The sequence below is a fragment of the Corylus avellana genome, chromosome 1 (genome assembly GCF_965113065.1).
Source record: "Corylus avellana chromosome 1, dhCorAvel1.hap1.2, whole genome shotgun sequence".
In the NCBI taxonomy this organism is placed as follows: Eukaryota; Viridiplantae; Streptophyta; class Magnoliopsida; order Fagales; family Betulaceae; genus Corylus; species Corylus avellana.
The window spans coordinates 10,698,251-10,721,503 of record NC_142490.1 but is presented as its reverse complement, the minus strand read 5'-3'; the positions used below and the strand labels follow the sequence as shown (position 1 = coordinate 10,721,503).

At 36.7% G+C, this 23,253-nt stretch overlaps 1 protein-coding gene across 1 annotated transcript; it reads left to right on the top strand.

Annotated features, from left to right (window-relative positions):
- The first annotated feature begins 43 nt into the window (after positions 1 to 43).
- Positions 44 to 5,985, top strand: LOC132172271 (senescence-associated-like protein (DUF581)). The gene is made up of 2 exons (XM_059583746.2): positions 44 to 502; positions 5,487 to 5,985. Exons 1-2 carry the CDS (start codon positions 189 to 191, stop codon positions 5,632 to 5,634), a joined length of 462 nt encoding a protein of 153 aa, XP_059439729.1. The 5' UTR covers positions 44 to 188; the 3' UTR covers positions 5,635 to 5,985.
- The last annotated feature ends 17,268 nt before the right edge of the window (positions 5,986 to 23,253 follow it).

Below are 23,253 nucleotides of genomic sequence, written 5' to 3'. Positions count from 1 at the left end.
TTGCATGGGGACCACAGTAGCCTATATAAACCTCCCACGAAGCTACATACTCACACTCAGGCACCACCTCACCAACCTCCCCCACCTTTCTCGCTTCTCTCTCTCTCACACAGCTTTTCACTCCCTCACCATCTCTCTCTCTCTCTCTCTCGTTGTTTCTGTAAAACCCTAGCGAGCTTTCTCTCACAATGGCAGCGAAGCGCTTGCGGATCATACGGTCCTCGAGCTTCGGCGACACAAGCCTGCTCAACCAGGTCCTGACGCCGACGGCGACCGTGTCGCCGGAGCACCGGTTCGATGTGGGTACGGCTCCGGGGATCCCTGTGACCGCAAGGCCGCCTAGCGTTGCGGCGGAGAGGTATCAGTCTCCGCCGAGGATTCTGACGCTGTCGTCGCCGGAGAGTGAGAAGGAGAAACCTGAGGGGCAGGTTGGTAATTTTCTGGAGAAATGCTACTTCTGCAAGAGGAGAATCGCTGAGGATGACGAAGTTTTCATGTACAGGTAGAGTTTTCGTGTCCCATTTTCTTAGTTCTCTGTTTGGCTCCTGGGAAAAGAATGAAAAAAAAAAATGAAAAGATTTCCTTTTTTTATGTTTTACTTTGTTGTTTTCTCCTCGATTATTCTCAGTAGAGTGAAGATCATTAAGAAATGTTAAAGTTTTCATCATTTAATGTATACATTATGTTGGTTGAGATTTTAGTTGCGCTCTGTTTGGTTGTTGAGAAAATAACGGAAAATGGATGCCAAAGTACTCTTTTGTTATAATTGTTGATTGCCTGATGTCCTACTACTTTATCAAAATTTAGAGATTTTCTCCTTTATCAATTTAGTTCAAAGTCTAATCCTTTTGTTGAAGAGAATAAAATTCTGTTTTCTGGAAATTAAAGATCAGAATTGAAATTTCATGCTTTATCTCTGAAAGTATACAATGACACAAATTTATAGGGGCTTAAAACATTCAAGATATCTCTTGGAACCAAATACAGTAATGACACAACTTGACTTCTTGGAAAAATATGGGCTTGACTAATTTAAGGAAGACCTTTTGACCGACTCATTATTAATCAAAATGATGACTTATAGACTGACTCTCCCCACTGGAGAGAACTCGCCTATGATGAGTGAAAAGCTTGATATCCTAAAGTCCTGGATTGAGGCGTAGGAAGTCTAATGGACTTATCCATGTACTTTCTGACACTGGTTTTCCTTTCCACGTAGCTAGGAATTTCTGGTACCCTCCCTTTCTTGTGGAAACTAGCCATTCATCAAGAACATCTTTCTTCACATCTGGTTTCTTTAGTGCCATTGGCATCTGAGAACTTGGATTTCTTCATCCACAGCATCACGGTGCTCAAATTAATGGTTAAGGTCCTCCACATTCAAATTGGGACTGATGACATCTGGTAGCTGGAGTAAATATGCATTTGGCCAAAGGCTTTTGAGTACCCTGTAAGGTTCAGCTTTCCTTCAGTAGAGTTTCTGAAATGCCCCCGTTAAAAATTGTTCAGGTTGTATCCGTACCATAACTTTGTCTTGAGCCAGAAATTCCACAAACCTTCTAGTTCATTTGTTCAAAATTTCTATTGTTCATTGCCGATCGCAATCTTCTTTCAAACTTCTTCGTAAATCTCATAGAGATATGCCTCGCAAAATCCTCGGTCTCTTGGCTTGTCCTAATATCAGTTGGTAAAGGCATAAGGTCAATAGGTTATTATCATGGCTTCAATCCTATGACAATTTCAATTTGTGATCTACTGGTTGTTCTATTCTGCTACAGGCAGAATCAAATCCATGATTGCACATTTTCTTGGACAAGGCAATGTATAAAGTTTCCCAAACTTCAGTTATCACAACCTCTATCTGATCGTTGGTCTAAGAATGGAGGGGACTTGATAATCTTAGCTTAGTAGTTAGTACCCATGATTATCAATAGAGTTCTCCAGACGGAACTCATAAATTTAACATCGCTATTGTGAAACCATAGTGTTCAGAGGAAGTCATGTAATCACCCAACCTCTTGGAAGAAGATCCAAGCAATCTTGGACACATCAGATGTCTTCCAGTAAGTTATAGTATGAGCCAATATCCACAACCACAAGAATAGAATCAGACCCTCTTGCTTTCCTTGAAATCCTAAGATAAAATCCATGATTTGAGGTAATGGAACTGGAGTGCAGATTCTCAAATATTTTTTAGTTATCCAAAAAAAAAAAAAAAAGGAACTGGAGCATACTGTCCTTTAGAAACTTGACAAATGTAAAAGTGCAGAATAATCCTCTCAATATCCCTCTGAAGCTTTGGTATCTCGTCCAAAGTGTTTGGTAAACATAATCGATTACGCTAGAAAAGATACCCATCATGGAGCCTGAATTCAGTGTGCTTGGCCAATAAATTTTGCTGTAAATCTTCATAGATTGTTCCAAAATATGAATCTCCAGCATACTTGTTCTTGAGGTCTTCAATACCAGTCACTTGTAGATCCATAGGATTTGGGGAAGTCACCATTCAATTGAGCGCCTCTGCAACTTTGCTTCTTGGATTGCTGTAAAAATGTGCTTCTGCTGCATGCCTAGTATTGATATGCTTCTGTGCATTCAAACACTTCAATGCCTCGTTAGTAGAATAAAGAACAAAATCCTTATAAGACAAATAGTGCCTATAATGCTTGATGGCTTGCACCACAGCATAGAATCCAAGATCATAGGTAGAACACTTTCTATTGGCCATAATTTTTTTTTTCCCTAAAGTATGCAACAGCACCCCCTCTTGCCTTAGGACTCACCAATCCCCATATGAGAAGCATTACAAGCTAACTCACAAAATGTGGAATAGTAGGCATGTGTCTAATGTAAGCTAGTTGATTGGTGGTCTAGATATGTGTCTTCTTTTTACTGGACATAACGTGTTGACCTCATAGTCATTATCTCTGTCACTCATCACAGTCAAAATGTTAACGGAGAGGGAACGGTGGAAGTATTTAATAGAAGGTGTGAGTCTTATGGAGTGATTTGATAACTTTTAAACTTAAGGAGAGATTTGATAAAAGGTGAAACCTCAGGAATCACTTGAGCATTTTTCCCTAAAACTTTTGGGGCCCTAAGAGTCATTATCACCTGCCTGACATGGCTCAAAGGCTCCTCTCTGGTTTGGCAGTAAATTAGATGTATTCAAAGAAAACAGAAAGCAATTTTCAAATATAAGCCTGAAGTATGTATGTCACCACCCTCCTCATAAATGTGCTGGGAGCATTGGTAAGGCAAAATGCATTACCAACCAATCATTGAGGCCATCCCTTTGTTTGCCAAGGTTTTTTGAATCTGGTGGTAACCGCTTCTAAGATTGAGCTTAGAAAAGACTTTAGCTCCCACCATCATATCAAGCATGTCATCAAGACTTGGTATAGGAAACCAATACTTAGTGTTAATCTGTTTTAATTGCTTGATTGTCAACGCATATCCTCCAACTTCCATATTCGTTTAGCATTAATAATGCTGGTTCCTCATACTGAGTGAGACTCATTCTGTATGCTAGCATGCAATGCTGCTTCAGGCATTTAATCAATTGCATGCCGGATATCTCACATTGGTGGCAGCCCCTTAGGCAGCTCCTCTGAAACTCCTGAGCAACTAAGGCATAAACAAACCGGTCTCTTACTTTGCACTTTTAAATTGCTATGTGGACATGTTCAAAGCTTTCTTTTATGCTCCGGCTTCGATTGGGGTTCCTCATTCTTCATAGGCAGCAAGATGATTTTTTGCCCATTGTGGGAAAATGTATAAGTATTGGCTTTTTCCGTCATGCTGCACTCTTCTGTCATTTGTCCTTGGCCTTCCTAACAAGATATGAAGAACCTTCATTAGAATTCCATCGCTCCATATGGTTTCAACAGCGGCAGCCAGCTTTTGTAATGTGAAGACTTTACGATCATTTTCATCTTCTGACAGCATAATTTGAGATTATTAACTTTTCTGTGTATTCCTAAACTGTCATAGCCCTTATCTCAAATGTATCAGCTGTTCATAAAGAATCATATAATCAAGAGGAAGATATCTCTCCTTCAAGTGGAACTTCATTTTGTCCCAGTGAATAATCAGAGAGGCTGACCAAGTATGATCATGTGCTTTTCAATACTACGCCACCACATTTATCATTTCCCTTTAACTTCATTTTTAGAAACCATACCTTTTAATCTTTCAACATACCATACCAATTAATTTTTTTTTTGATAAGTAACATACCATACCAATTAAATTAATCATCTATAGTTATTAACCAATTAGAGAAGGCATGAGAGCCACGCTTTCTGAAAAATAGGAAAATCAATTCTCACTCTCTTAGTAATTTCATAATTGGCAATATCATAAGATCCACCATGGTGAATCATCTGCTGATAAGAATGGAGTCTCTAGGATTGGTTGGATTGAACCCATACTTTTCTTTACCAAATCTCCTACTGTGCTACTGTAACTGCTTTCTGGATTGTCACCAACAGTTTCTTCATCCATGACTTGACTAACTGGTATTGTAGAATCTGTTTTCCTTCCAATTTCTAAATTGGTGACTTGATTAGTGAGGTCTCTTCAAGTCTTTGAGCAATCTGTAATGACAAATCACCTCATTCTCAATTTGTGAGTCGTCTTTTGAACTCTTCCAACTTATGTTGCCAAGGCTGTTGAAAATTCAAATGGCTGAGAGTGGAAGAACTGTTTTGATACCAAAATTGATGCAGACCAGGAAAACAGAAACTAAATTTGGTTGTTTATGAAGGTGGTTTGTTATAGAATACGGTGGAATTAGGTGTAGGAGAAGTCCACCTCTTTGGACAGACTTTAAAGTTTAATCCTATTTTGAAAAGGAATACAACTTTGTTTTCTGGAAATAAATATCAGAACTGAAAGTTCAGTCCTTACTTTTAGAAGCATATAATGACATATTTATAGGAGCTTAGAACATTCAAGACTTCTCTTGGAACAAAGACAGTAAAAACTCGACTGCTGGGAAAGCCAAGGGATTGCCTAATTTAATGATGAATCTCTGACGGACTCTGTAGTAATGTTAATAGACAGCTGGATGCTTGTGGACTTTGACTCTGGCTTTCAGAATTAGCAATATTCAGAAATATTCTTAAACTTACTAGTTGATTGTATTCCCATCAACTGGACTTGTTTAACGTGTATTTCTCCTATATTGAGTTAGTGCGAGTGGCCTTTGGGCTAAATGGCACCTCCACCTCCATAGGAATAGGGTTGTGGGTCAAGTCATGGGAATAAAGTCTTGTGGGTTGTACGAGTTATTTACAAATAAAAAAGAAAATGAGTGAATTAGCCATCTAAAATGCTGTTAGAGTTTTTCATGGAAGCTGGTTGTTGAAATGACGCATATATGATCAATTTCTTGTTTCAACTCTGCAGTTCTTTTTTGGTGCTTTCAGTATAATTACTGTTTCACTCTGTTCTTAAGACTGTACTTGATGGATGCAATGCAGTTACTTGCGCGCATTTTGCACCTATGAGTGCCGTGCCAAACAGATTGTCATGGACAAGGTGGGGGAGAAAGTGTTTGGGCAATCAGCAGAACGCATGACTCAAAGTGGCAAGATGAACAATGTGAAGTTGTTTGGTGTTCAACTGTGAAAACGTACATCTTCGATGTCTCAAATATATCTAGCCAGTACTAACTTTTGTGGTGCATAGCTGTCAGGTTTTTGTGATTGGCATGCCCTTTTTTGCATAGATGAACATCATATGTTTTTTAGATTCTCGTGGTTGACATATTGTCAGATCTCGTATAGTTACAGTAAGGATTACTGGAATACAGTAGCATGTTGAACTAGACTTCTTCCTTGTGTGGTCCTGCTTTTGCTAAATGTTGCTATTGATATGGGCTTACAGATTGTCCCATTCTACAGTTCTTGAAAATGTAGGATACAGTTCAACTGGAACACTCTTCTGGATAAATATAGTAGTATATTGCATTGGTGTCTATTTTTTTCTTTTAGCATTAAATACAGCAGGTATATGCTTCTAAGTAATTTGTCATTCAATTATCTGCAATGATTAAAATATATTTGCTTGACATATTGCAACATTTTTTACTTTTTCCTTGATGAAGTTTCTTGTCTTTGAGCACAATTAATGCAATAAGTAGCCATGGAATTTGAATGAGCAAAACTAGCACCTATGTTGATCCAACTTTTAGGGGAAAAAATACATCTTCATTCTTTGCTTATTCTATTAAAGACATCAGATTTGTCCAAAAGAGTCATTCTCCTGGATTACCTGGTAACTGGTTCTGACGGGTGGGGTCAGTTACCCGTAGGAGTTTGATTAACGGTGAGGATTGTTGTACAGTATGCGTTTGCGACGTGTAATTAATTTGAGTAAAGTTCTCTTACGTTATCAAAAAAAAAAAAATACATGAGAAATGAAAAGGCTTTTTGTCTCATTACGCTTCTTAATTAAATCAGAGAAACAAAACAGGGTGTCACATGAAAGCAGAGGATTCTCGTTATATTATTCCAAAAACTCAACAAATCATTCTTACTCTAGGCAGGGTAATAAATGTATAGGGCATCTTTGTAGAATGTAAGAGGAGTAATCACTACCAAGCCTTTGAGTAAAGAGTTGTATGATGGAGCTCACTTTTGCCTATTCAGCACCAGAGCATATGTTTTACTTCTTAGCGAGTTGAATGGTAAGTTCAAACTAGACACATGCATGCTAGGATGAACTGAAAAATAGACACCCTTCCTATAGCACCCATAATTGAGGATTAATAGAGATTTAATATGCATCAACATAACATTTTGCCTTCTGCACCATTGCCGGTATCCTCTTGTAATTCAAACTTACTTTGTCTCCCCATTATTATGTGGTAGCAAGCATTAGTCCATCAAGTGCAATTGGTTAGGGGTTGGAAGCAGCTTCAACTTTAATCATCCATTGCGTATTCTGTTCATGGATGCGAATACCGTCAATCTTACCATACAATATTCTGCTGGTAATTTGTTGACCCAAATTTTCGTTTGAGGTAATTCCACTGCCAGAGAATCTTGATGGCTTAGAGTAAGATGATCTATATTGATTTTAATTTAAACAGAAAAAGGGTGGGTGGACAGTTGCATTGTAGGACTCAAAGCAGTATAAGTAAATGTTAAGATAGCCAAATAAGTTATTGTTATGTTTTGGTAGACTTAAGTTATTTTCTTTGTGAATCGTTTAGAAGCTAGAGGTTGAACAACTCCCAAAGGACCACCCTGTTATTGCGAGTAGCCCTATAATACCAAAAAAAAAATCACAGCCACATAATTCCATGGCCTCTTTATAAGGTTCCAATCTGGATAAAGACTTGGTATCTTGTTCCTTTGTTATGGGTCCCCCTTTTGATGTTGTTCGTAGCAAACCCAAAGTGTTTTTCACTCCTAAAAGGAATTCTGCTGTATAGTAAAGGGTAGATCTCTTGTGATAGAGGCCCAATTTGAAGTTGTGGTCATTATAGACGCCAGTAGAGATTAAAGGAATTTTCTAAGCCTGATATGACCCTTTCAATTGTAAAAGATTTTGAGGTATATCATTAAAAGCCAGTGGTCATTTTTTAGCTTGGATGCCATGGTGATTGCTGAGGTGCAACTTTGTGTTGCCTAGGCCTTATTATTATATCCTTCAAAGTAATGTATCAGCTACTCACAATGTGGAAAGTTGGCCTAAGCTGATTAGGTCTCAAGCAGCACAAATTAGGATTGATTAACTATTTAAAGAATGTAAAGGAGGCTGTTAATTTCCACTTCTCCAAGCACACAGTGATTTTAGAGAAATTGCTAACAATTCAGACAAAAAATGTGAATCTTATAAAATTCACCTGTCTGATTTGTTCAGACAAGTGGGCCCTGTAGAAGCTTCGCACATTTACTGTATTAGCAAAATTATTATAGATTTCTATCGGTTGATATATGCGGTGCAGGGACTGTAAGGGGCTGAGTTAATTTTACATTGTTTTGCTTAACACACAATTGAGTTGGGCAACAGGTACCATATATTAGAGCAGAATGCATTTTCATATTTGCATCCATTGTAGAAAAAGACTATGGGCATTGGCATGGGCATGATTGCCTGTTGCCATGATACTAGATACTCAAATTAAAGCTACCACTTTTATTTTGCATCTTTTTCAGTCAGCGTTTGGCAGAAACAAACCTTTATGTCATTGATTGTAGTTTTAACATCAGCTGTGTCTCAACTTTAGCTATTGCTTTTAGAAACTAGTCATTATTCATTGGTTAACACCATAATAAAACTTTAAAAAAATAAAATAAAATAAAATTGTTGAATTAAGTTTTTTTACGTATCTGTTTTTATTAGTTCTTGGTTGGAGCATCCAAAGAAAAAAAAAATCCTTTTATCCGTTGCAAATCTGCAACATTAACTCCCGAAGAACTGACGGCAAGGAAATGATGGATGACATCCTTCGATTCCGAGCGCTGAAGAAAAAACATCGTGAGAAACGAGGGTTTGACTAAAAATGGAATTGGACGTTGGAGATACCAAACAGTCGTCACTCTACGGCAACAATGATATCACACACACACATACACACAATTGGCAGTGAGTTGATCCCACGTTGTGCTTGTGAAAGAGAGTTGTTTGGCTTTATTTATTTAACCCTTCCTCTGTTTTTCTGACACGTACCTTGTTGAACAAGCAACATATCATCAAATCAAGGCAAAGCAGGGCCCTAAAAAATCCCAAAAAATGACATCACCCTCTACATAAACGGAATGCTTAATTTGCCTCTAACAAGCAACAAAGCTGAGAGTGAGAGGATCAAGTATCAGCTACTTATGACCTCATCTGCAGACCCTAGTTGTAGATTATATTTAATGCAAACCCTAAAATCCCATTTCTTTCTTTTACTATTATCTTCCTCCCCACTATCCCCATCATCTCGATCCACCACATATATATCTCCCTTTTCATCTTTTTACCATCTCTCAGTGAATCAGTGGAGGAACAAAATCTAGACTATCCCCCATCACACAAAAGTAGGCCACGTGGCCGTCCAAAGTATTTCATTTAAATAATAAAAAAATAAAAAGAAACTGTGTCTTATTCATTTTTTGATGATGGGGTTTTGTTTGTTTAATTTTGGAGCGTGCGGGAGTGTCAGGATTTTCCGTGTGGGGGTGTTGACCTATGGAAAGCAATGAGCGAAGTCCAGCAGCCAGCAGGTGAATATTTTTAAACCTTGAAGCACCGACCATCTGCTGCTGCAAATATAATCAATCCACTACGACTACTACTAGCAACCACCCTCTTATAAAGACTACTGTTTTGCTCTTTCTTCGAGAGACCCACTTCATTTATGGTTTATGATTTCCAGTTATCAATATGTTATTATTTCATTTCAGAAATACCCAGCTAATGCATCACTTTTTGACTTGCCCCCCAATAATGCTCACACTCTCTTTAATTCTTAGCTACATACTAATTATATATTGCCGGGATTAGATATCGAGTAACTGTCTTTAAAGGGTAATTTAATCGGCTGAGCATCAAAGCTTATTTCAAAATAATCCTTTCACAATTTCTTTGATCTTCATCGGACGATGTCAAGTAGGCATTCATTTATGGACAAGAAAAAAAAAATAGAGAGCAGGATTATATATAAAATTATTATTATTATTATTATTATTATTATTAATTAGATTCTGAAATAGCTCATTTGGGATCAAAATAAATAATACATTCATTCCCCAAGTGGTACAGTGGGACGAGGCAATTCTGGTTGCCGCACATGTACGAGAGCCTGAGGTCACGTGCCTGAACAAGCAGTGGCACGTCTGGATGGAGAGAGACCACGCTTTGCGTACAAACTAAAAAAGGCTCGGAGTCCGGAGGTGTTGCTTCGGGTTCTCCGAGGGTGACGTCGGATGGAAAAGAGTAGTGGCGAATCATGGCTTGACACGTTGATGGCCACAGTGCCGCTGCCACCTGTTGCCTCTTGGGCATGTCCTGCCAAGCTCTGGGATGTTTTTTGCATCAGTACATTGCATAAACGCATTATAAGTGAAAAAAGAAAAAAAAAAGAAAAAAAAAAGGGTACTTACATGAAACTTATAATTATGTGGATGATGATGGCCCTGTCGTCTAGGCCAGAATGATAGCTGGGTATTCTTTTTTTTTCTTTTAAGGTATGCCAATTTTATCTAAACGTGGATCGTATGACTATAATAATACTTACTTGTTTAAAATTATTTAAAAAAAAAAGAAAAACTGCCATCTCAAAATCAATTGAATTATAGTCTGCCACGACCTCCTTTGGGCCAAAATGATTGCTAGTTATTGATCTCCCAATTAAGAAGGCAGCTTGTCTCTAGCAATTGCATGTAATCACTAATATTAATGGGAAGTGGGACGAGATAAAAAGAGTAAATAAAAAAATAAAGAAAAAGGGTGAGAAATGGGCATGTTACATGTATTTCGAAATTGCTTGTCTTTTAATGAGAAAGGACATGATTAAGCTAACATGAAATGAGTGAAGGACATTCTCATTTGCTCGTGTGGTCCAAGACGTTGCCATCATAGGGCTGCAGATAGGGTGTCAGATTTGAAGGTAAAATAGAAAGAAAAAAAATTTGCATACTATACTTCTATTTAACGTTAATTGTGTTTGTTGGACAAAATTTAATGCAACACTCAACTAACTCTTGGATTAATTCTTATTAAATCAAGTACAGTTAAGAAAACTGACTATATATATGGCTCTTATATGTATATATAATCCAGCATGAGGGATGCTTAAGATAAGATTTTGTAGGAGCTAAAGCGTGATACTTTTGTGATTAAAGGCTTAAAGATTTCATCCTTTGCTAGAAGTAGAAGATATACTAAAATCAAAGTGGATTGCTTCTTTTTATCTAAGGAATATGGTTGAGGTCAAGGTTGTCAAAGGAATTAGTGGTTTGAAGTCTTAATTCTTATTCTTATTATTATTATATCTTCACTTTCAGAAAGTTACTCAAGCCATCATACCAAACCCAAAACCTAGTGTGTACGTGTATCTTATCGGATCCTTTAATATTCCACTCACAAAAACAAAGTATTTGATAGCAAAGCTAGGCTAGGTTATCTAAACTTTTAAGAACTGATCAGCTGAGAATTCCCTAGCCCTAGGGGTATCTCTCATAGCCTTGATGGCATGTGTTGGGCCTAATGACCCGATACCTAATTCAATGACGAATCGACTCAAGCACAGCCGTCGCATGATACCACATTAGATTCTTTCTTTTAACATGCCAGCATTTATCTTTGTAAACTCGATATGAGGTGGAGTCACGGGACTTACGGAACACATCAATAGGGGAGCCTCTAATGAGGGTGTGCCACATGCCTGACAGTTACCGCAGACCCACTATAAAAGGCAATAGATATTAGATTAAAAAAAAAAAAGGAATTTTCGTCTCTTTCTCTTAAATACAAGTTTTTACTTTCCTAAGTTAAGCATCGAACTTATCCTCCGTCGGCCCACTACGACAAACTCTTTTGGTATTCTAGGAATCTGAAGTGTGGCCCTAAGAGTAGAAGATGAAGCTTAATTAGTATTGAGTTTAATAGCAATCCGATCCATCTCTTCTCACAAAAAAAGAAAAGAAAAAAAAATGGTGATGAGTTAGTTTTAGGAAGGAGAGCCAAAGCTTCTCACTTCTTTTTGGCTTCTTCATATCTGCTTAGATTGCTGTCTGTGTCCTTAAAGCATATTGTTTGCTTCACAAAACAGAAACCAAGGAGCCACCCCCCCATCCCCACTTGGATTTTCTGTCTGCTCTCTTTACTGTTGCCCTAATCAAAGCTCAAAATCTATGCAAAAGTAGTTGCTAAAACCATTCAAAGATCAAATTATAGGGATTCTAATTATTCATTTCAACCCACCAAATCATCATTTCATTTGTAATTTCTTTGCATTAATATTCTAATGTGATATTCATTTTTCATGACATGCATTAATATGTCGGATTTAAATGTCAAGTACGTACAACTTGATCAGTAAAGATCGTAAACACCTTTTTGGTCATGATTAAAACGGTAAGAGAATCTTATGAATTTCATCCAAACTCATGCATTAAGACATTTTGAAATTGCCTTTTTCTTGTTCATGATCTTGGCACTCATAGGAAGATCCCATTAGGGACGAGAATCTCATGCAATAAAACAATTCACGTGAGAGAACTTACCTGAGTTTTACCTGTTTTTCAAACAAGTAGGATACAAACGAGCTCTCAAACTGTCTTATTACAATGTAATATGATAATTTTATTGCACGGGATATAAATTCGTTATAAGAAAAATGTAAAGCTTTGAAATAAATTATTCCACTTGATTTTTATTATTTTTAATTTACCAAATCCAAAGATTAGAAATTTAGATGGTCTAAAAAGGAGTGTGTATGGTCTGGGGGTGGCAAAGCAATCAAATCTGGTCGGTCGCAACCGCGAGTGTCAAAGGAATAAAATTCCAACTGTCATTAACGTTAATTAATAAAATAAAAGAATTATTAAATATATAAATAAACCCCATTAAACAAAGACAGACTTTCTTGCTTGAAATCAAGGAACAAGAAGAAATTATGAAAAGTAGAGAGAGCATGGGAATTCCCGAGGCCCCATGCAAAAAAGTGTTTGCCAGATGTCACTTCTGCCCAGTTCCAGGCTTTGTGCGATTCTCCCAAACCTGTAAACGTCCAAACATGTCTTTTTTTTTTTTTTTTTTTTTTTTTTTGAAGTCCTCCACTCCCAATCCTTGCTTTTTGTTGATGCTGCTTTCTGCATATTGAATTGGCTATGGATCGGGTTGGCTAGTGGTGATGTAAAATACGGAAAGCCCATTAGCCCTAGGGTCCAAGGCCCGTGGAGGCCTCCTTGCACGGGCAACCCATCGACACGAGATCTAAGGACAATGGGCCTTCGACTAGGGGGTAAAGGCGAGCAGTTAATAACCGCCTGCTAATCATTAACCGCTATAACCGCTAACCGTTTAACCGCTAACCGCTATAACTGCCTAGCTGTTCATGATTAGTGGTTATTAGGTTTACTAACCGTAACTGCTAACCGCCTTTTATATATTATCATTCTAATTTTAATAATTTATATATTATCATTATAATTGATATGATTATATCACATGATGAATTAATCATTAAATTATATGATAATATAATAACAAATAATACATATATAATGAGATCATATGATTATATAATATCAAATTAAGTAATTGACATTAGATTCAACAATGTATTACTTATAAGCACAATTGAAGTATCAACGCGTATTTTTTGAACAATGTTTTTACTATTTTTTGAAAAAAGAAATTTAACCATTTTTTAAAAAAACATTTAACCATTTAAGATAACCCATATAACCACATATAACGAAATTATTGATTGAGTTGCTAAACTAAAAATAGAAATTTATAAAGACATAAGTTCGTAATTGAATAAAATATTTTTGAAACTTTATAGTTTATACCTTCTAGCATTTATTTATTTAATTTTTCCATAATGAAAGCAATTGATTGTGGGAAATTCACCAAGCTGACATATTAATGTATTTTTTGAACACTGTCTTTACCATTTTTTAACCATTTTCTGAAAAAAGAAATTGAACAAATTTTGAACAAATTTTTTAAACAATTTTTTTGATATGTGTACATGTTTATGCCTTAATATTATTATGTTTAAGTTTATAACTTTTCTTCTTTTCATGTCCACAGTATTTGCTAGAGGACCAAATAAGAGTATATTATACACAAGGATTGATGAAGTTTTAATGTTTTATTTGAACTTTTTTTTTTTAATTTTTTTTATTTTATATGTTGTCTTGAACTTTTTTTATATGTTGTTTTTTTTTAAATTAAAAAAATTAAAATTAAAAAAAAAAAAGGTTAACCGGTTATGATTTAATATTTAAGAAATTTTTTTTTTAAAGCACAAGTAAATGTAAATTTGGGGTCAAATATTTTTTATTTTGCAATATGGGCTCCTTTTATAGCAATTTGGCCCAAGAAGACACTAAAAATATAAAACAACAAATGAGGGTAAAAATGCTACAATAATAAAAAAAAAAAAATTTAAAAAAAGCCCAAAAAGTCCAAAAATCTAAAAAAAAATCCAATTTTGAAAGAACGGTTATAGTGGGCTATTACCTATCTTACTAACAACTAACCTGCGGTTGATAGCTAACCGTTAACCGCGGTTAGTAAAATTTAATAACCGCCTTGATACCCCTACTTTCAACCGAAGAGTCACTCTTTGAATAGCATCAACAACCAAGTGTATCCTATATATCTAAAGGTACCTTAGTCGAAGGTGTCACAATCGATGGAGTACACACATGAGAAGCCGACCATAAAAGGAAAGTGTTCTTGTCTTTAATAATTTTGCCTATTTTGGGTCTACATTGTAGAAGGAAAAAGACCAACCCTATAAGGAAGTGGATCAACGAGGAGAACCACCTTCCATATTAGATTGAACCATCCCCATCCCCAGCCATCCATAAGGGGTGGCTCGACCACAATTTAGTTGTTTTTTAAAATAATACTAATGTGGCAATCGCTGATAGGTTTGATATGGTGGGCCATTAAGTTTTTGGACGAAAATGGAAGTATCAACTATGTTTACAAAATGTCCATGTGTACTACTACTTGTGACATTTTTGCAAGCAGCAAACTAATGTAACTTTTATTTATTTTTTTATGACATGTCCACATAAGGGAAAGGGGAGAGGGAATTCGAACTAGTGACTTCCATTTCGTGATGCGTGGTCTACAACTGATTGAGTTATCCATTGGAGACCAATGTAACTATTTGATAACAAAGCAAAGCACAATTACTAAAAAAGTATTTAACCCCAAAACAAATGAAGTTTTCTAACCTCTTATTTTTTATTTTTTTTTAATTCAAATCAGGGAAGGGGAAAATGAGAGATAACAACATGAAAGTAAAAACAAAGGACACATAACCCAAACAATAGCCCCAAAGCAACCATAAATTAGTGTTGTAAAATTTGAAACTACTGGGAATGGTTCAAATAAATAATCTTGCCAATTTAGAAAATTGGGGCCGTCATAGAAGGTGATAAGCACGAGAAAAATTTCGTAAATGGAACAACCAACGAAACAACATTGGTAGAAAGTGAAGAGACGCTCCATAGCAACATAACAAGCACTAAATAAGTTTGGATTGGAGTCACCGCAGAAAAGCCACACCATGGTGAACAAAACCTACAACAAGATCTGTGAATCTCTATAGCCCAAAAGACGTAACCAACTACAAACCATAACTTAATAATCGAGGCACATAGCGAGTTGACATGTGGACCAAAATGAAGTGAGATAGAGGCGGTGCTAGCAACATGCGCGCCAAGGTGGTGCGTGGAGCGCATGCGCGGACAGAGAGAACGTTGGTTGGAGTGAAGGAAGCCGATGGAGGCAGAGTGAGGGCACATGAGAGAGATGAAGAACAAAACTCAGTAGATCGGGCTTTCCTGCGGATGAAAACCAAGTAAAGAAAAAAAGAGAGAATAGAAGAAAACCAAGAAAGGAGATCGGGTCGGGGAAAGAGGGAGAAAAGAAGAGAATAGAGACAAGTTCCATACCTCCTCCCCAAAGTTACTTAGGAAGGAGAAGAAAAATTTCACGAGGAGATAATGTATAAACCTCACAAGGCGTTTTAGAGCTTCTCTCTATGGCATACACCAGGCTTCAAACTACTTATTTCAAAGAAGCTTTAAATAATTCTTCTTCCAACTTGGCTTGAGATTTTCTTGCTATCCACCTTGATTCAAAATATTAAAAGTTTGTCTTTGTTAAGGTCATTGAGACTAACATCCCACAAGATCTTCTAAGATATAGATAAACCTAGGGGCGGAACTACCCCTAGGATTGGGGGGTCCCCAGCTCCCCAGGCCAAGGGCTGGTCCCCCCTAAAAAAAAAAAAAAATTAAATACCTTTAAAATTTAACTTTTGCCCCCCACCCCACAATTTTTTTTTTTTATTTTTATTTTTTAACTTTTGTCCCCCCAAACTAAATATTCTAGTTCCGTCCCTAGATAAACCATTAATAAAAATCTAAATCTTGGGCAGAGCTTTTGGTAGATGCAACATGTTAGAACAATTTCTATTACAGTGTGAACACGTTTTCCGAGCTCGAACCTGAAACGAGTAAATAAACAAACACAAAGAGAAAGCGTCATGTGCTGAGCGTAATCTCCCTCCGATCCTCAAGTAAGGTCTCTGTTATGAAAATTTTAATATACTCGTAAGTACATGAATCGTTCTGTAATATAATGTTGCAAGTGCGAGGTCGAACCCACAAGGAATTGTGTATATGAAAACCAAATATATATCTAAACCAACTTACTCTTAGCCTAGTTTCGAAAGATGAGTGATTTTTGAATTGAAAATAAAATAAACATAAACATAAACATAAAATAAATAAAGTTAAATTAATCAAAAGACAAAGCACTAAGGTTGTAGAATCCGTACCCACCAAATCATATCAACATATACTCATGGTCATCAATATATCCGAAATTTTCAACATAAAAACCTTATGTATGTCCTACTTTGCTGAAAATAATTAATTAAATCATCCAATGTATCCGTCCTTGGCACAAATCACAAAGGATACCCAATTTAAATTAAATCATCTAATATATCTGTTTGCATAACAAATCACAAAGGATAATTTAAATTAAATCATCCAATGTATCTATAGAATGAAATACAATGAATATCCAATATTTTGATAAATGAAAACCCAAGCAAACAATTAATAGAAACTATCTCAAATCATGAGAAAAACATGATTGAACTCATATCCAAGAATCATCTCACTATTTGAATTGAAATAGAACAATTAAAACATCAAACCTCATATATTCAGATAATATCAACTTACATGAAAATATGGTTGCTCTTCATCGGTGAGGCTTCATCCTCAACCTTAGTTGAGAAATTAGCTACACATAACTATGAAGAATAAATCCTACAAACAAAAATACTAACCATAAAGGAAAAACTAAGCTAAAGAGACTGCTGGTGTGCCACTTTTTGTCCCCGGTCTCCAGCCTCCTCTTTTCTTTCTTCTCTTGCTTTTATAAGGCTTTCTAGGGCTTTTTTACCCTAAAGACGGCACTTGGCAGTTTTTGGAATGTACTGATAAGTGCGATCGAGCCCGTGACGGGTGCACTCGAGCGCACTCGTGCATATGGTCTTCTCTCTTACGGCACAGTTGCACTCGGGCGCTAATGTGCCTATGCTATAGCGTAGTTGTGCTTGATTGTAGGTTTGCTGGGCTCGAGCGCCAATCTGATGCGCTCAATCCCTTTCCTTGGTGGCTTTCTTCCCAACTTTGCATTTCTCAACTTAAATCCACAGTTTTGCTTTAGCAATTTGCAAAATACTAAAATCACAAAACTAATACAAAAACGTTAGATTGTAATACGACTAAAGGATTAACAAATGCAAATTAAGGGGCTCAAATCTACAATATTTGGCACTTATCAAACACTCCCAAACATACATATTGCTAATCCCTTAGCAATATAAAACTAAATATAAAATGAAAAAAAAAAAAAAAAAAAAAGTAAATCCTCTTTTGTGGTAGATACGATTATATTTGACATATGCAACAAGCCTTTTAAACCCCTAGACATTCCTAGTGGACGAGTGAAATTTCGTGAGGGTTTAACATAAATGATACCCACAAACGTTGTCAACACTATGTTATTGAAAATAATGAAGTTTCACACAAACAATGATTCTTACTCATGAGCAAGCTTAAAAGGGTAAACTCCATCTTCAAGGTCTTTAGGACAACCAAAGCCAAATCACTCATAACTGGACAGTTGAGACATCATATAATTTGATAGGTGCAAAGTGAAATTAGCATACAATCATGAGGCTTCAATTTAATCTCAAGATAAATGGTTTAGTACCTAAAAATTCGTAGAAATCCCTATCAGATGAAACAACTAAGGCAAGATAAGCACATCTTTTTTTTTTTTTTTGTATGTGTATGCTGTGCAATGCTTAGCTCCCTTAAGCTTTCTAATTGACTCATGTAATGAGTATTAAGCCAATGACTCCCAAACCAAATGGCTTTAGGGCAGTGGATGTAGAAACATCCTTAAGGGCTTATTAACTCAAGTAAAAAAGGCTACAAAGTCAAGCTAGTCATACCATCAACGAAACTGAACTTCACATTATTTTATCGAACAATCAATGCTTAATAAGGCAAGATGTCTGATTACTCAGTGAAAAACTCAAAATGATCTCTCTCTCTCTCTCTCTCTCTCCCTTTTTTTTTTTTTAGAAGCCAAGGTTATTCATCCAACAAATCTCAAGATAAACATGATTAAGCTCAAATTTCATACCTCACAACCTATATGCTAATATGCTCATGATATTCAACTCAAAACAAGTGAAGTCTCTTTTGCCCAAAAATAAGTCATAGGACTCAGATTCCTAATGAAATATCATGTGTTTAACCCTTTGAGCTAGCCAATGAAATGCAAATCACAGCTACAGCCTAACTCATATTAACAACTTTTTTTTGAAAAGAAATTGAAACAAACAATAAAAAGATAACAAGAAATGGACAACGGTGTTTTTCTATACCCCCAAACTTGAATTACACATTGTCCTCAATGTGTAGTATAAAAATACATTATCATACGGAAAGAAACATCTGAGTGTGAAAAAGGCAAGGTGTCCCCCAAACTTAAACACCAGAACATCTGTCAAAAAACACTTACATTAATATTTTATCACAGAAACAAGCATCATAAGATTAATTGATGTTAAAAACGAAAAATAAAATGACAAGAAATAAAATGAAAAAGGAAAAAGAAATCATGACTTGAAGTGTGGAAAATAAAATGGAAAATAAAATTTGAGATCGAAGGTGTTGTCCTTGATCATTCAGATATCCAACCAATCTTTTCCACCTTTTCTTCTTTAAAACTTCATAGCACTCAGGAAGAGTATTTCGCCATCTTAGATAGCGCACTTGCTTGCTTAGAAGGAATTTCTTAGGAAGATGGTTCCTAGATTTGCGCGCTTGTGTGCATAGGTCCTTGAGGATTTTGGCATAAGATGGCTCTTTGAGACATTTAGGATATGAAGCTTTGGGTTCATGATGCGTCTCAAGAGGGAAAGTGATGCTCGAAGGAGCTTCAGTACTCACTTCCATGTCATTGGACAATGTCGCCTAGACTGCCAAACATCCTGGTGGAGCCATCGGGAAAATGCAGAAAAACCGATGAAGGAATGTCGTAATTATGGCGGAGCACCCTCTCGTCCTCCACCAAAAAATAGGATCTTTGCCGATGTGGAAAGTCTAGATGCAAGGATAAAGAAGACGCCTCACCAACAGGACGCACTCTGGTAGAAGAACCGCCCAAGCAGCTAATCGGAGGAATCTCTGGCGACTGCTCATCGACAGTCTCGCTAGCATTTGTTAGAAGCCTTTGGGAAGACATGATCACAAGAAAAATCAAAATGCACTGAACTCCGGTAGGATGAGTGTAGAGCTGGAAGACTTAAACAATGGAGGTTGACTACGAAATCTTTATAGAATAGGAAACCTCGAGCAAGGTGCAGGGCATTTAATACGGAGACATCATGAGCCTGCAGTCACGCCTGAACTGAAGAGACTCAAGCCGTCTTTCCTTTCAGGAAACGCAACTGAAGGCGCCACTCACGGATCGACACTTGTTTCATCGATTGTTGCGCTCAGATGCAAACGACGTCCAGAAGGACACGTGGACAAACAACGGTGCATTTATGCGGATAAAGATAAAAATTTTGAAGAAACGGAAGATTGCAATAGATTGCTGAATATCCGGGGTGCATAAATATCAAGCTCCATAAATGGTCAAGACGCCAAGAACAAAGGCTCAGAGGAGCTGAGCAGAGTATAGCACTCGAATGGTCTACCCTAAAAGAGGAACACTATAAGAGGATCGTTAGGAATTTCTTGCCCAAATCTTCGAACTTCTCGATAGAGTTTGCGGGCAGTTTTCGGAACCACTCCCGATCGTTTCCCGAAAGAGTGAGAGGAAAGGCTCAGCATGCCATTTCGTCAGGGGTATCGTGGAGGCCCAGATAGGTCCAAAAATTCTCCAAGTGCTCGACGAGATCTCCCGTTCCCATGTTACTCAGCATCGGAGGGGCTTTAAACTTCTCAGGTAGCTTAAAGCTTACCACCCGTTTAGTGAAGGGTGAGCCAGTGCCCATCAGCAACTTGTCCACCAATGTTGGTTTTCCTTCTTCCTTGGAGCCCTATCTCCGCAAACTTCTGCTCCAGTTTTTGTTCCAGCTCTTTCATGGCTTTGTTGATGTCCTCTTGGTTGTTGGGTTGTCTTCGCTCCTCCTAGCGATCGTTTTGCCGAGGATGGCCTCCACTGTTATCCTCTTGCCTACGCCTCTCCCATCGCGCACCTCCTGGGTTAGCCTAGCTTTGCTCGTCCTCTAGATAGGCCTCTGAGTCAAAGAGGTCTAGCATACGATAGAATAGCTCATCGTTCCTCTCTATCAAGGCCGCTACCTGCTCTTCTAGTGCGGCTGTGTGGATATGTTCCGTTGTCTTCTGGTTATGTTGCTAGTGGGGAGGTGGAAGTACACCTCCTCCATTCTCCAAGGTTTTGCAGGTTGGACTGGGCGTCGTTGTTTTATAAGGCTTTAGCCCGATTCTAGTTACCAGAGCGCGTTTCGATTGCCATACTAGATTTATTTATTTATTTTTATGAGAAATGAGATTATTGTTCCCACAGACGGTGCCAAACTATAAGAACAGTTTCTGGTACGATGTGAACACGTTCTCCGAGCTCGAACTTGCGAGTAGATAAACAAACATGAAGAGAAAGCGCCCTATGTTGATCGTAATCTCCCTCCGATGCTCAAGTAAGGTCTCTGAGAAAGTATGTGTAAGCCCTAGAATAATTTAGCAATGATACCTGGGGTCCGGCCTATAAATAGGTTGATAGGTTCACCTAAATTAGAACTCTTCCTTTGATCTTATCCTAGCTTTGTGATGATCTTATCCGAGTCTTGTAGTTTGGTTTGTACCGAGAGTAGTAGCTGTATGTATAAGACGGTTTTTATGATATTGGATATTCGTAACAGGGAGTCCTTGACTTAATGAGACTCAATCGCTGAGTGTTAGAAGTTAGTTTGATCACTACATCTAATTACAATGATAAGATAGACCCCAAGAAACTGATGAGTTGGCAACCCTAGGAAATACATCCCCTAGTGACTTATTCCCGAGTGATTGTGCGTAGACAATGTCTTTCATTCTTTTAATTGTGACTTTCGTGGGCTAGGCCCTTGTAGCCAGGACTTAGTTTATAGCTCTGTTACTGGACAACGACTTCGTAGCCCACCGGGCCGTAAGAGGAATGATATTTTCCCAACACAACCCATTGATCAACAAGAGGGTGCTATAAGTTTTAGGTAACGACCTTTTCTTCAACTCATTGGCATGAGCCATTTCCATCACAATACTCTCTCTCTTATTATAAACATATATTCTTTATATTTTTTGAAGTAAAAAAAAAAAATGTTTAATAATTGTGATTGCTTGTCGTGATTTGCATAGTCTCTCTCCCACTCTCTCTCTCTCTCTCTCTCTCTCTATATATATATATATATAATGGCAACACGCTAGAAGTTTGGTTGTCAAACTGAAAGCTACAAGAAAATTATAGGAATGATGAAATACACAATAATTAACCTCATGATTTGATGGGCAACATGGAGGGAGGGTGATGAAATTGAAAGCTAGGAAAATGAAATACCAATAAAGATAGTGACAAGATCTTTGCCAGGTCAATGAAATTGAACAAATTAAAGAAAACCCAAGTGTTCACTTCATCTTCATTTTTATCCCGAGTGAAAAGCTTCACATCAAGAAAGAAAATTTCAGGACTCCATTTTTCTACACTTTTTTATTTACTTTTTAATTTTTTTTAAAAAATTGGTTTATAAATGAAGTGCCACAATCTCATAAGATTTATTATTTAAAAAAATGCTATACTTCTCAAAAAATATCAACGACAAGAAAAATACTATACTTTTCAAAATATACTATGTTTTAATTGTAAAAGGCAGGAAGGGGGCGAGATTAGAATAGCTACTTTACTTGAGTGCTCCCTCGAATCCGATTAAAACATAACTTGACAAAGCCCCATAAAAAAGACCCATAATTATAATTTACACTAATTAAACATTAAAAATTTTGATTGTGAAAAGATACATCAATTGGGTGGCATCCCACAATAAATTATCCAAAATTGGGACATGCATAGTACTTGTACGAGCAAGAAGAATAATCAACCTCGATCAGCCAACTTTACGTAAGAGGTGGGTTACAAATCATTGACAAGAAAAGAGCAAGAAAATGGACAAAACATGTCACCTTCAGTAACATAAGATTTAATTTGAGAGTGATGTGTCAAAAACCAAGTTGCCATGTTAGAATTAAACCCTACTCTTCATTGACAGCCAAAAAGCTCAACCCTTTTCATTTGCAGAGCAATTTCAATAGAAGTAGACAAAATAGTTATTAAAAAGTACAAATTTTTATTTTATCTACTCATTTTTTTATACACACTCAAACAAATTCTTTACCCTACTCTTCAGTTTCTTTAAATATTATTTTACGTGGAAAAGAGTGTGAAAGAAAGAAAGTAAGAAAAAACATAATAAACAAAGTTTATAGTGTAAATAGTGAATAAACTAAGAGCATCTCTAAAAGAATAGTCAAATCCCTAATAATAGTTAAATCTGACTATTATGAGTATTTTTTCATCTCCAGCAGAATAGAGAATTTAACTTTTTATCATCTAGTGTGAACAGTAAATAGGTTGATTAGTCTATTCACTATCCACACTATAAACTTTGTTTATTATTTCTTGTCTCTCACTTTCTTTCTTTTACTTTCTTTCTCCTCCACTTTCTTTCACACTTTCTCCCACACAAAATAATATTTTAAAAAACAAATAAAGAGTATAATAGAGAATTGGTTGGAGTGTTTATAGAAAAATGAGTAGTTAAAATAAAATTTTTAGCTATTTTTCTTATTTCTGCTGGTGATGCTCTAATCAACTGTTCACACTAGATGAAAAAAAGATAAGTTGACTATATATTTTGCTAGAGACGAAAAAACACCCATAATAGTTAGATTTAACTATTAT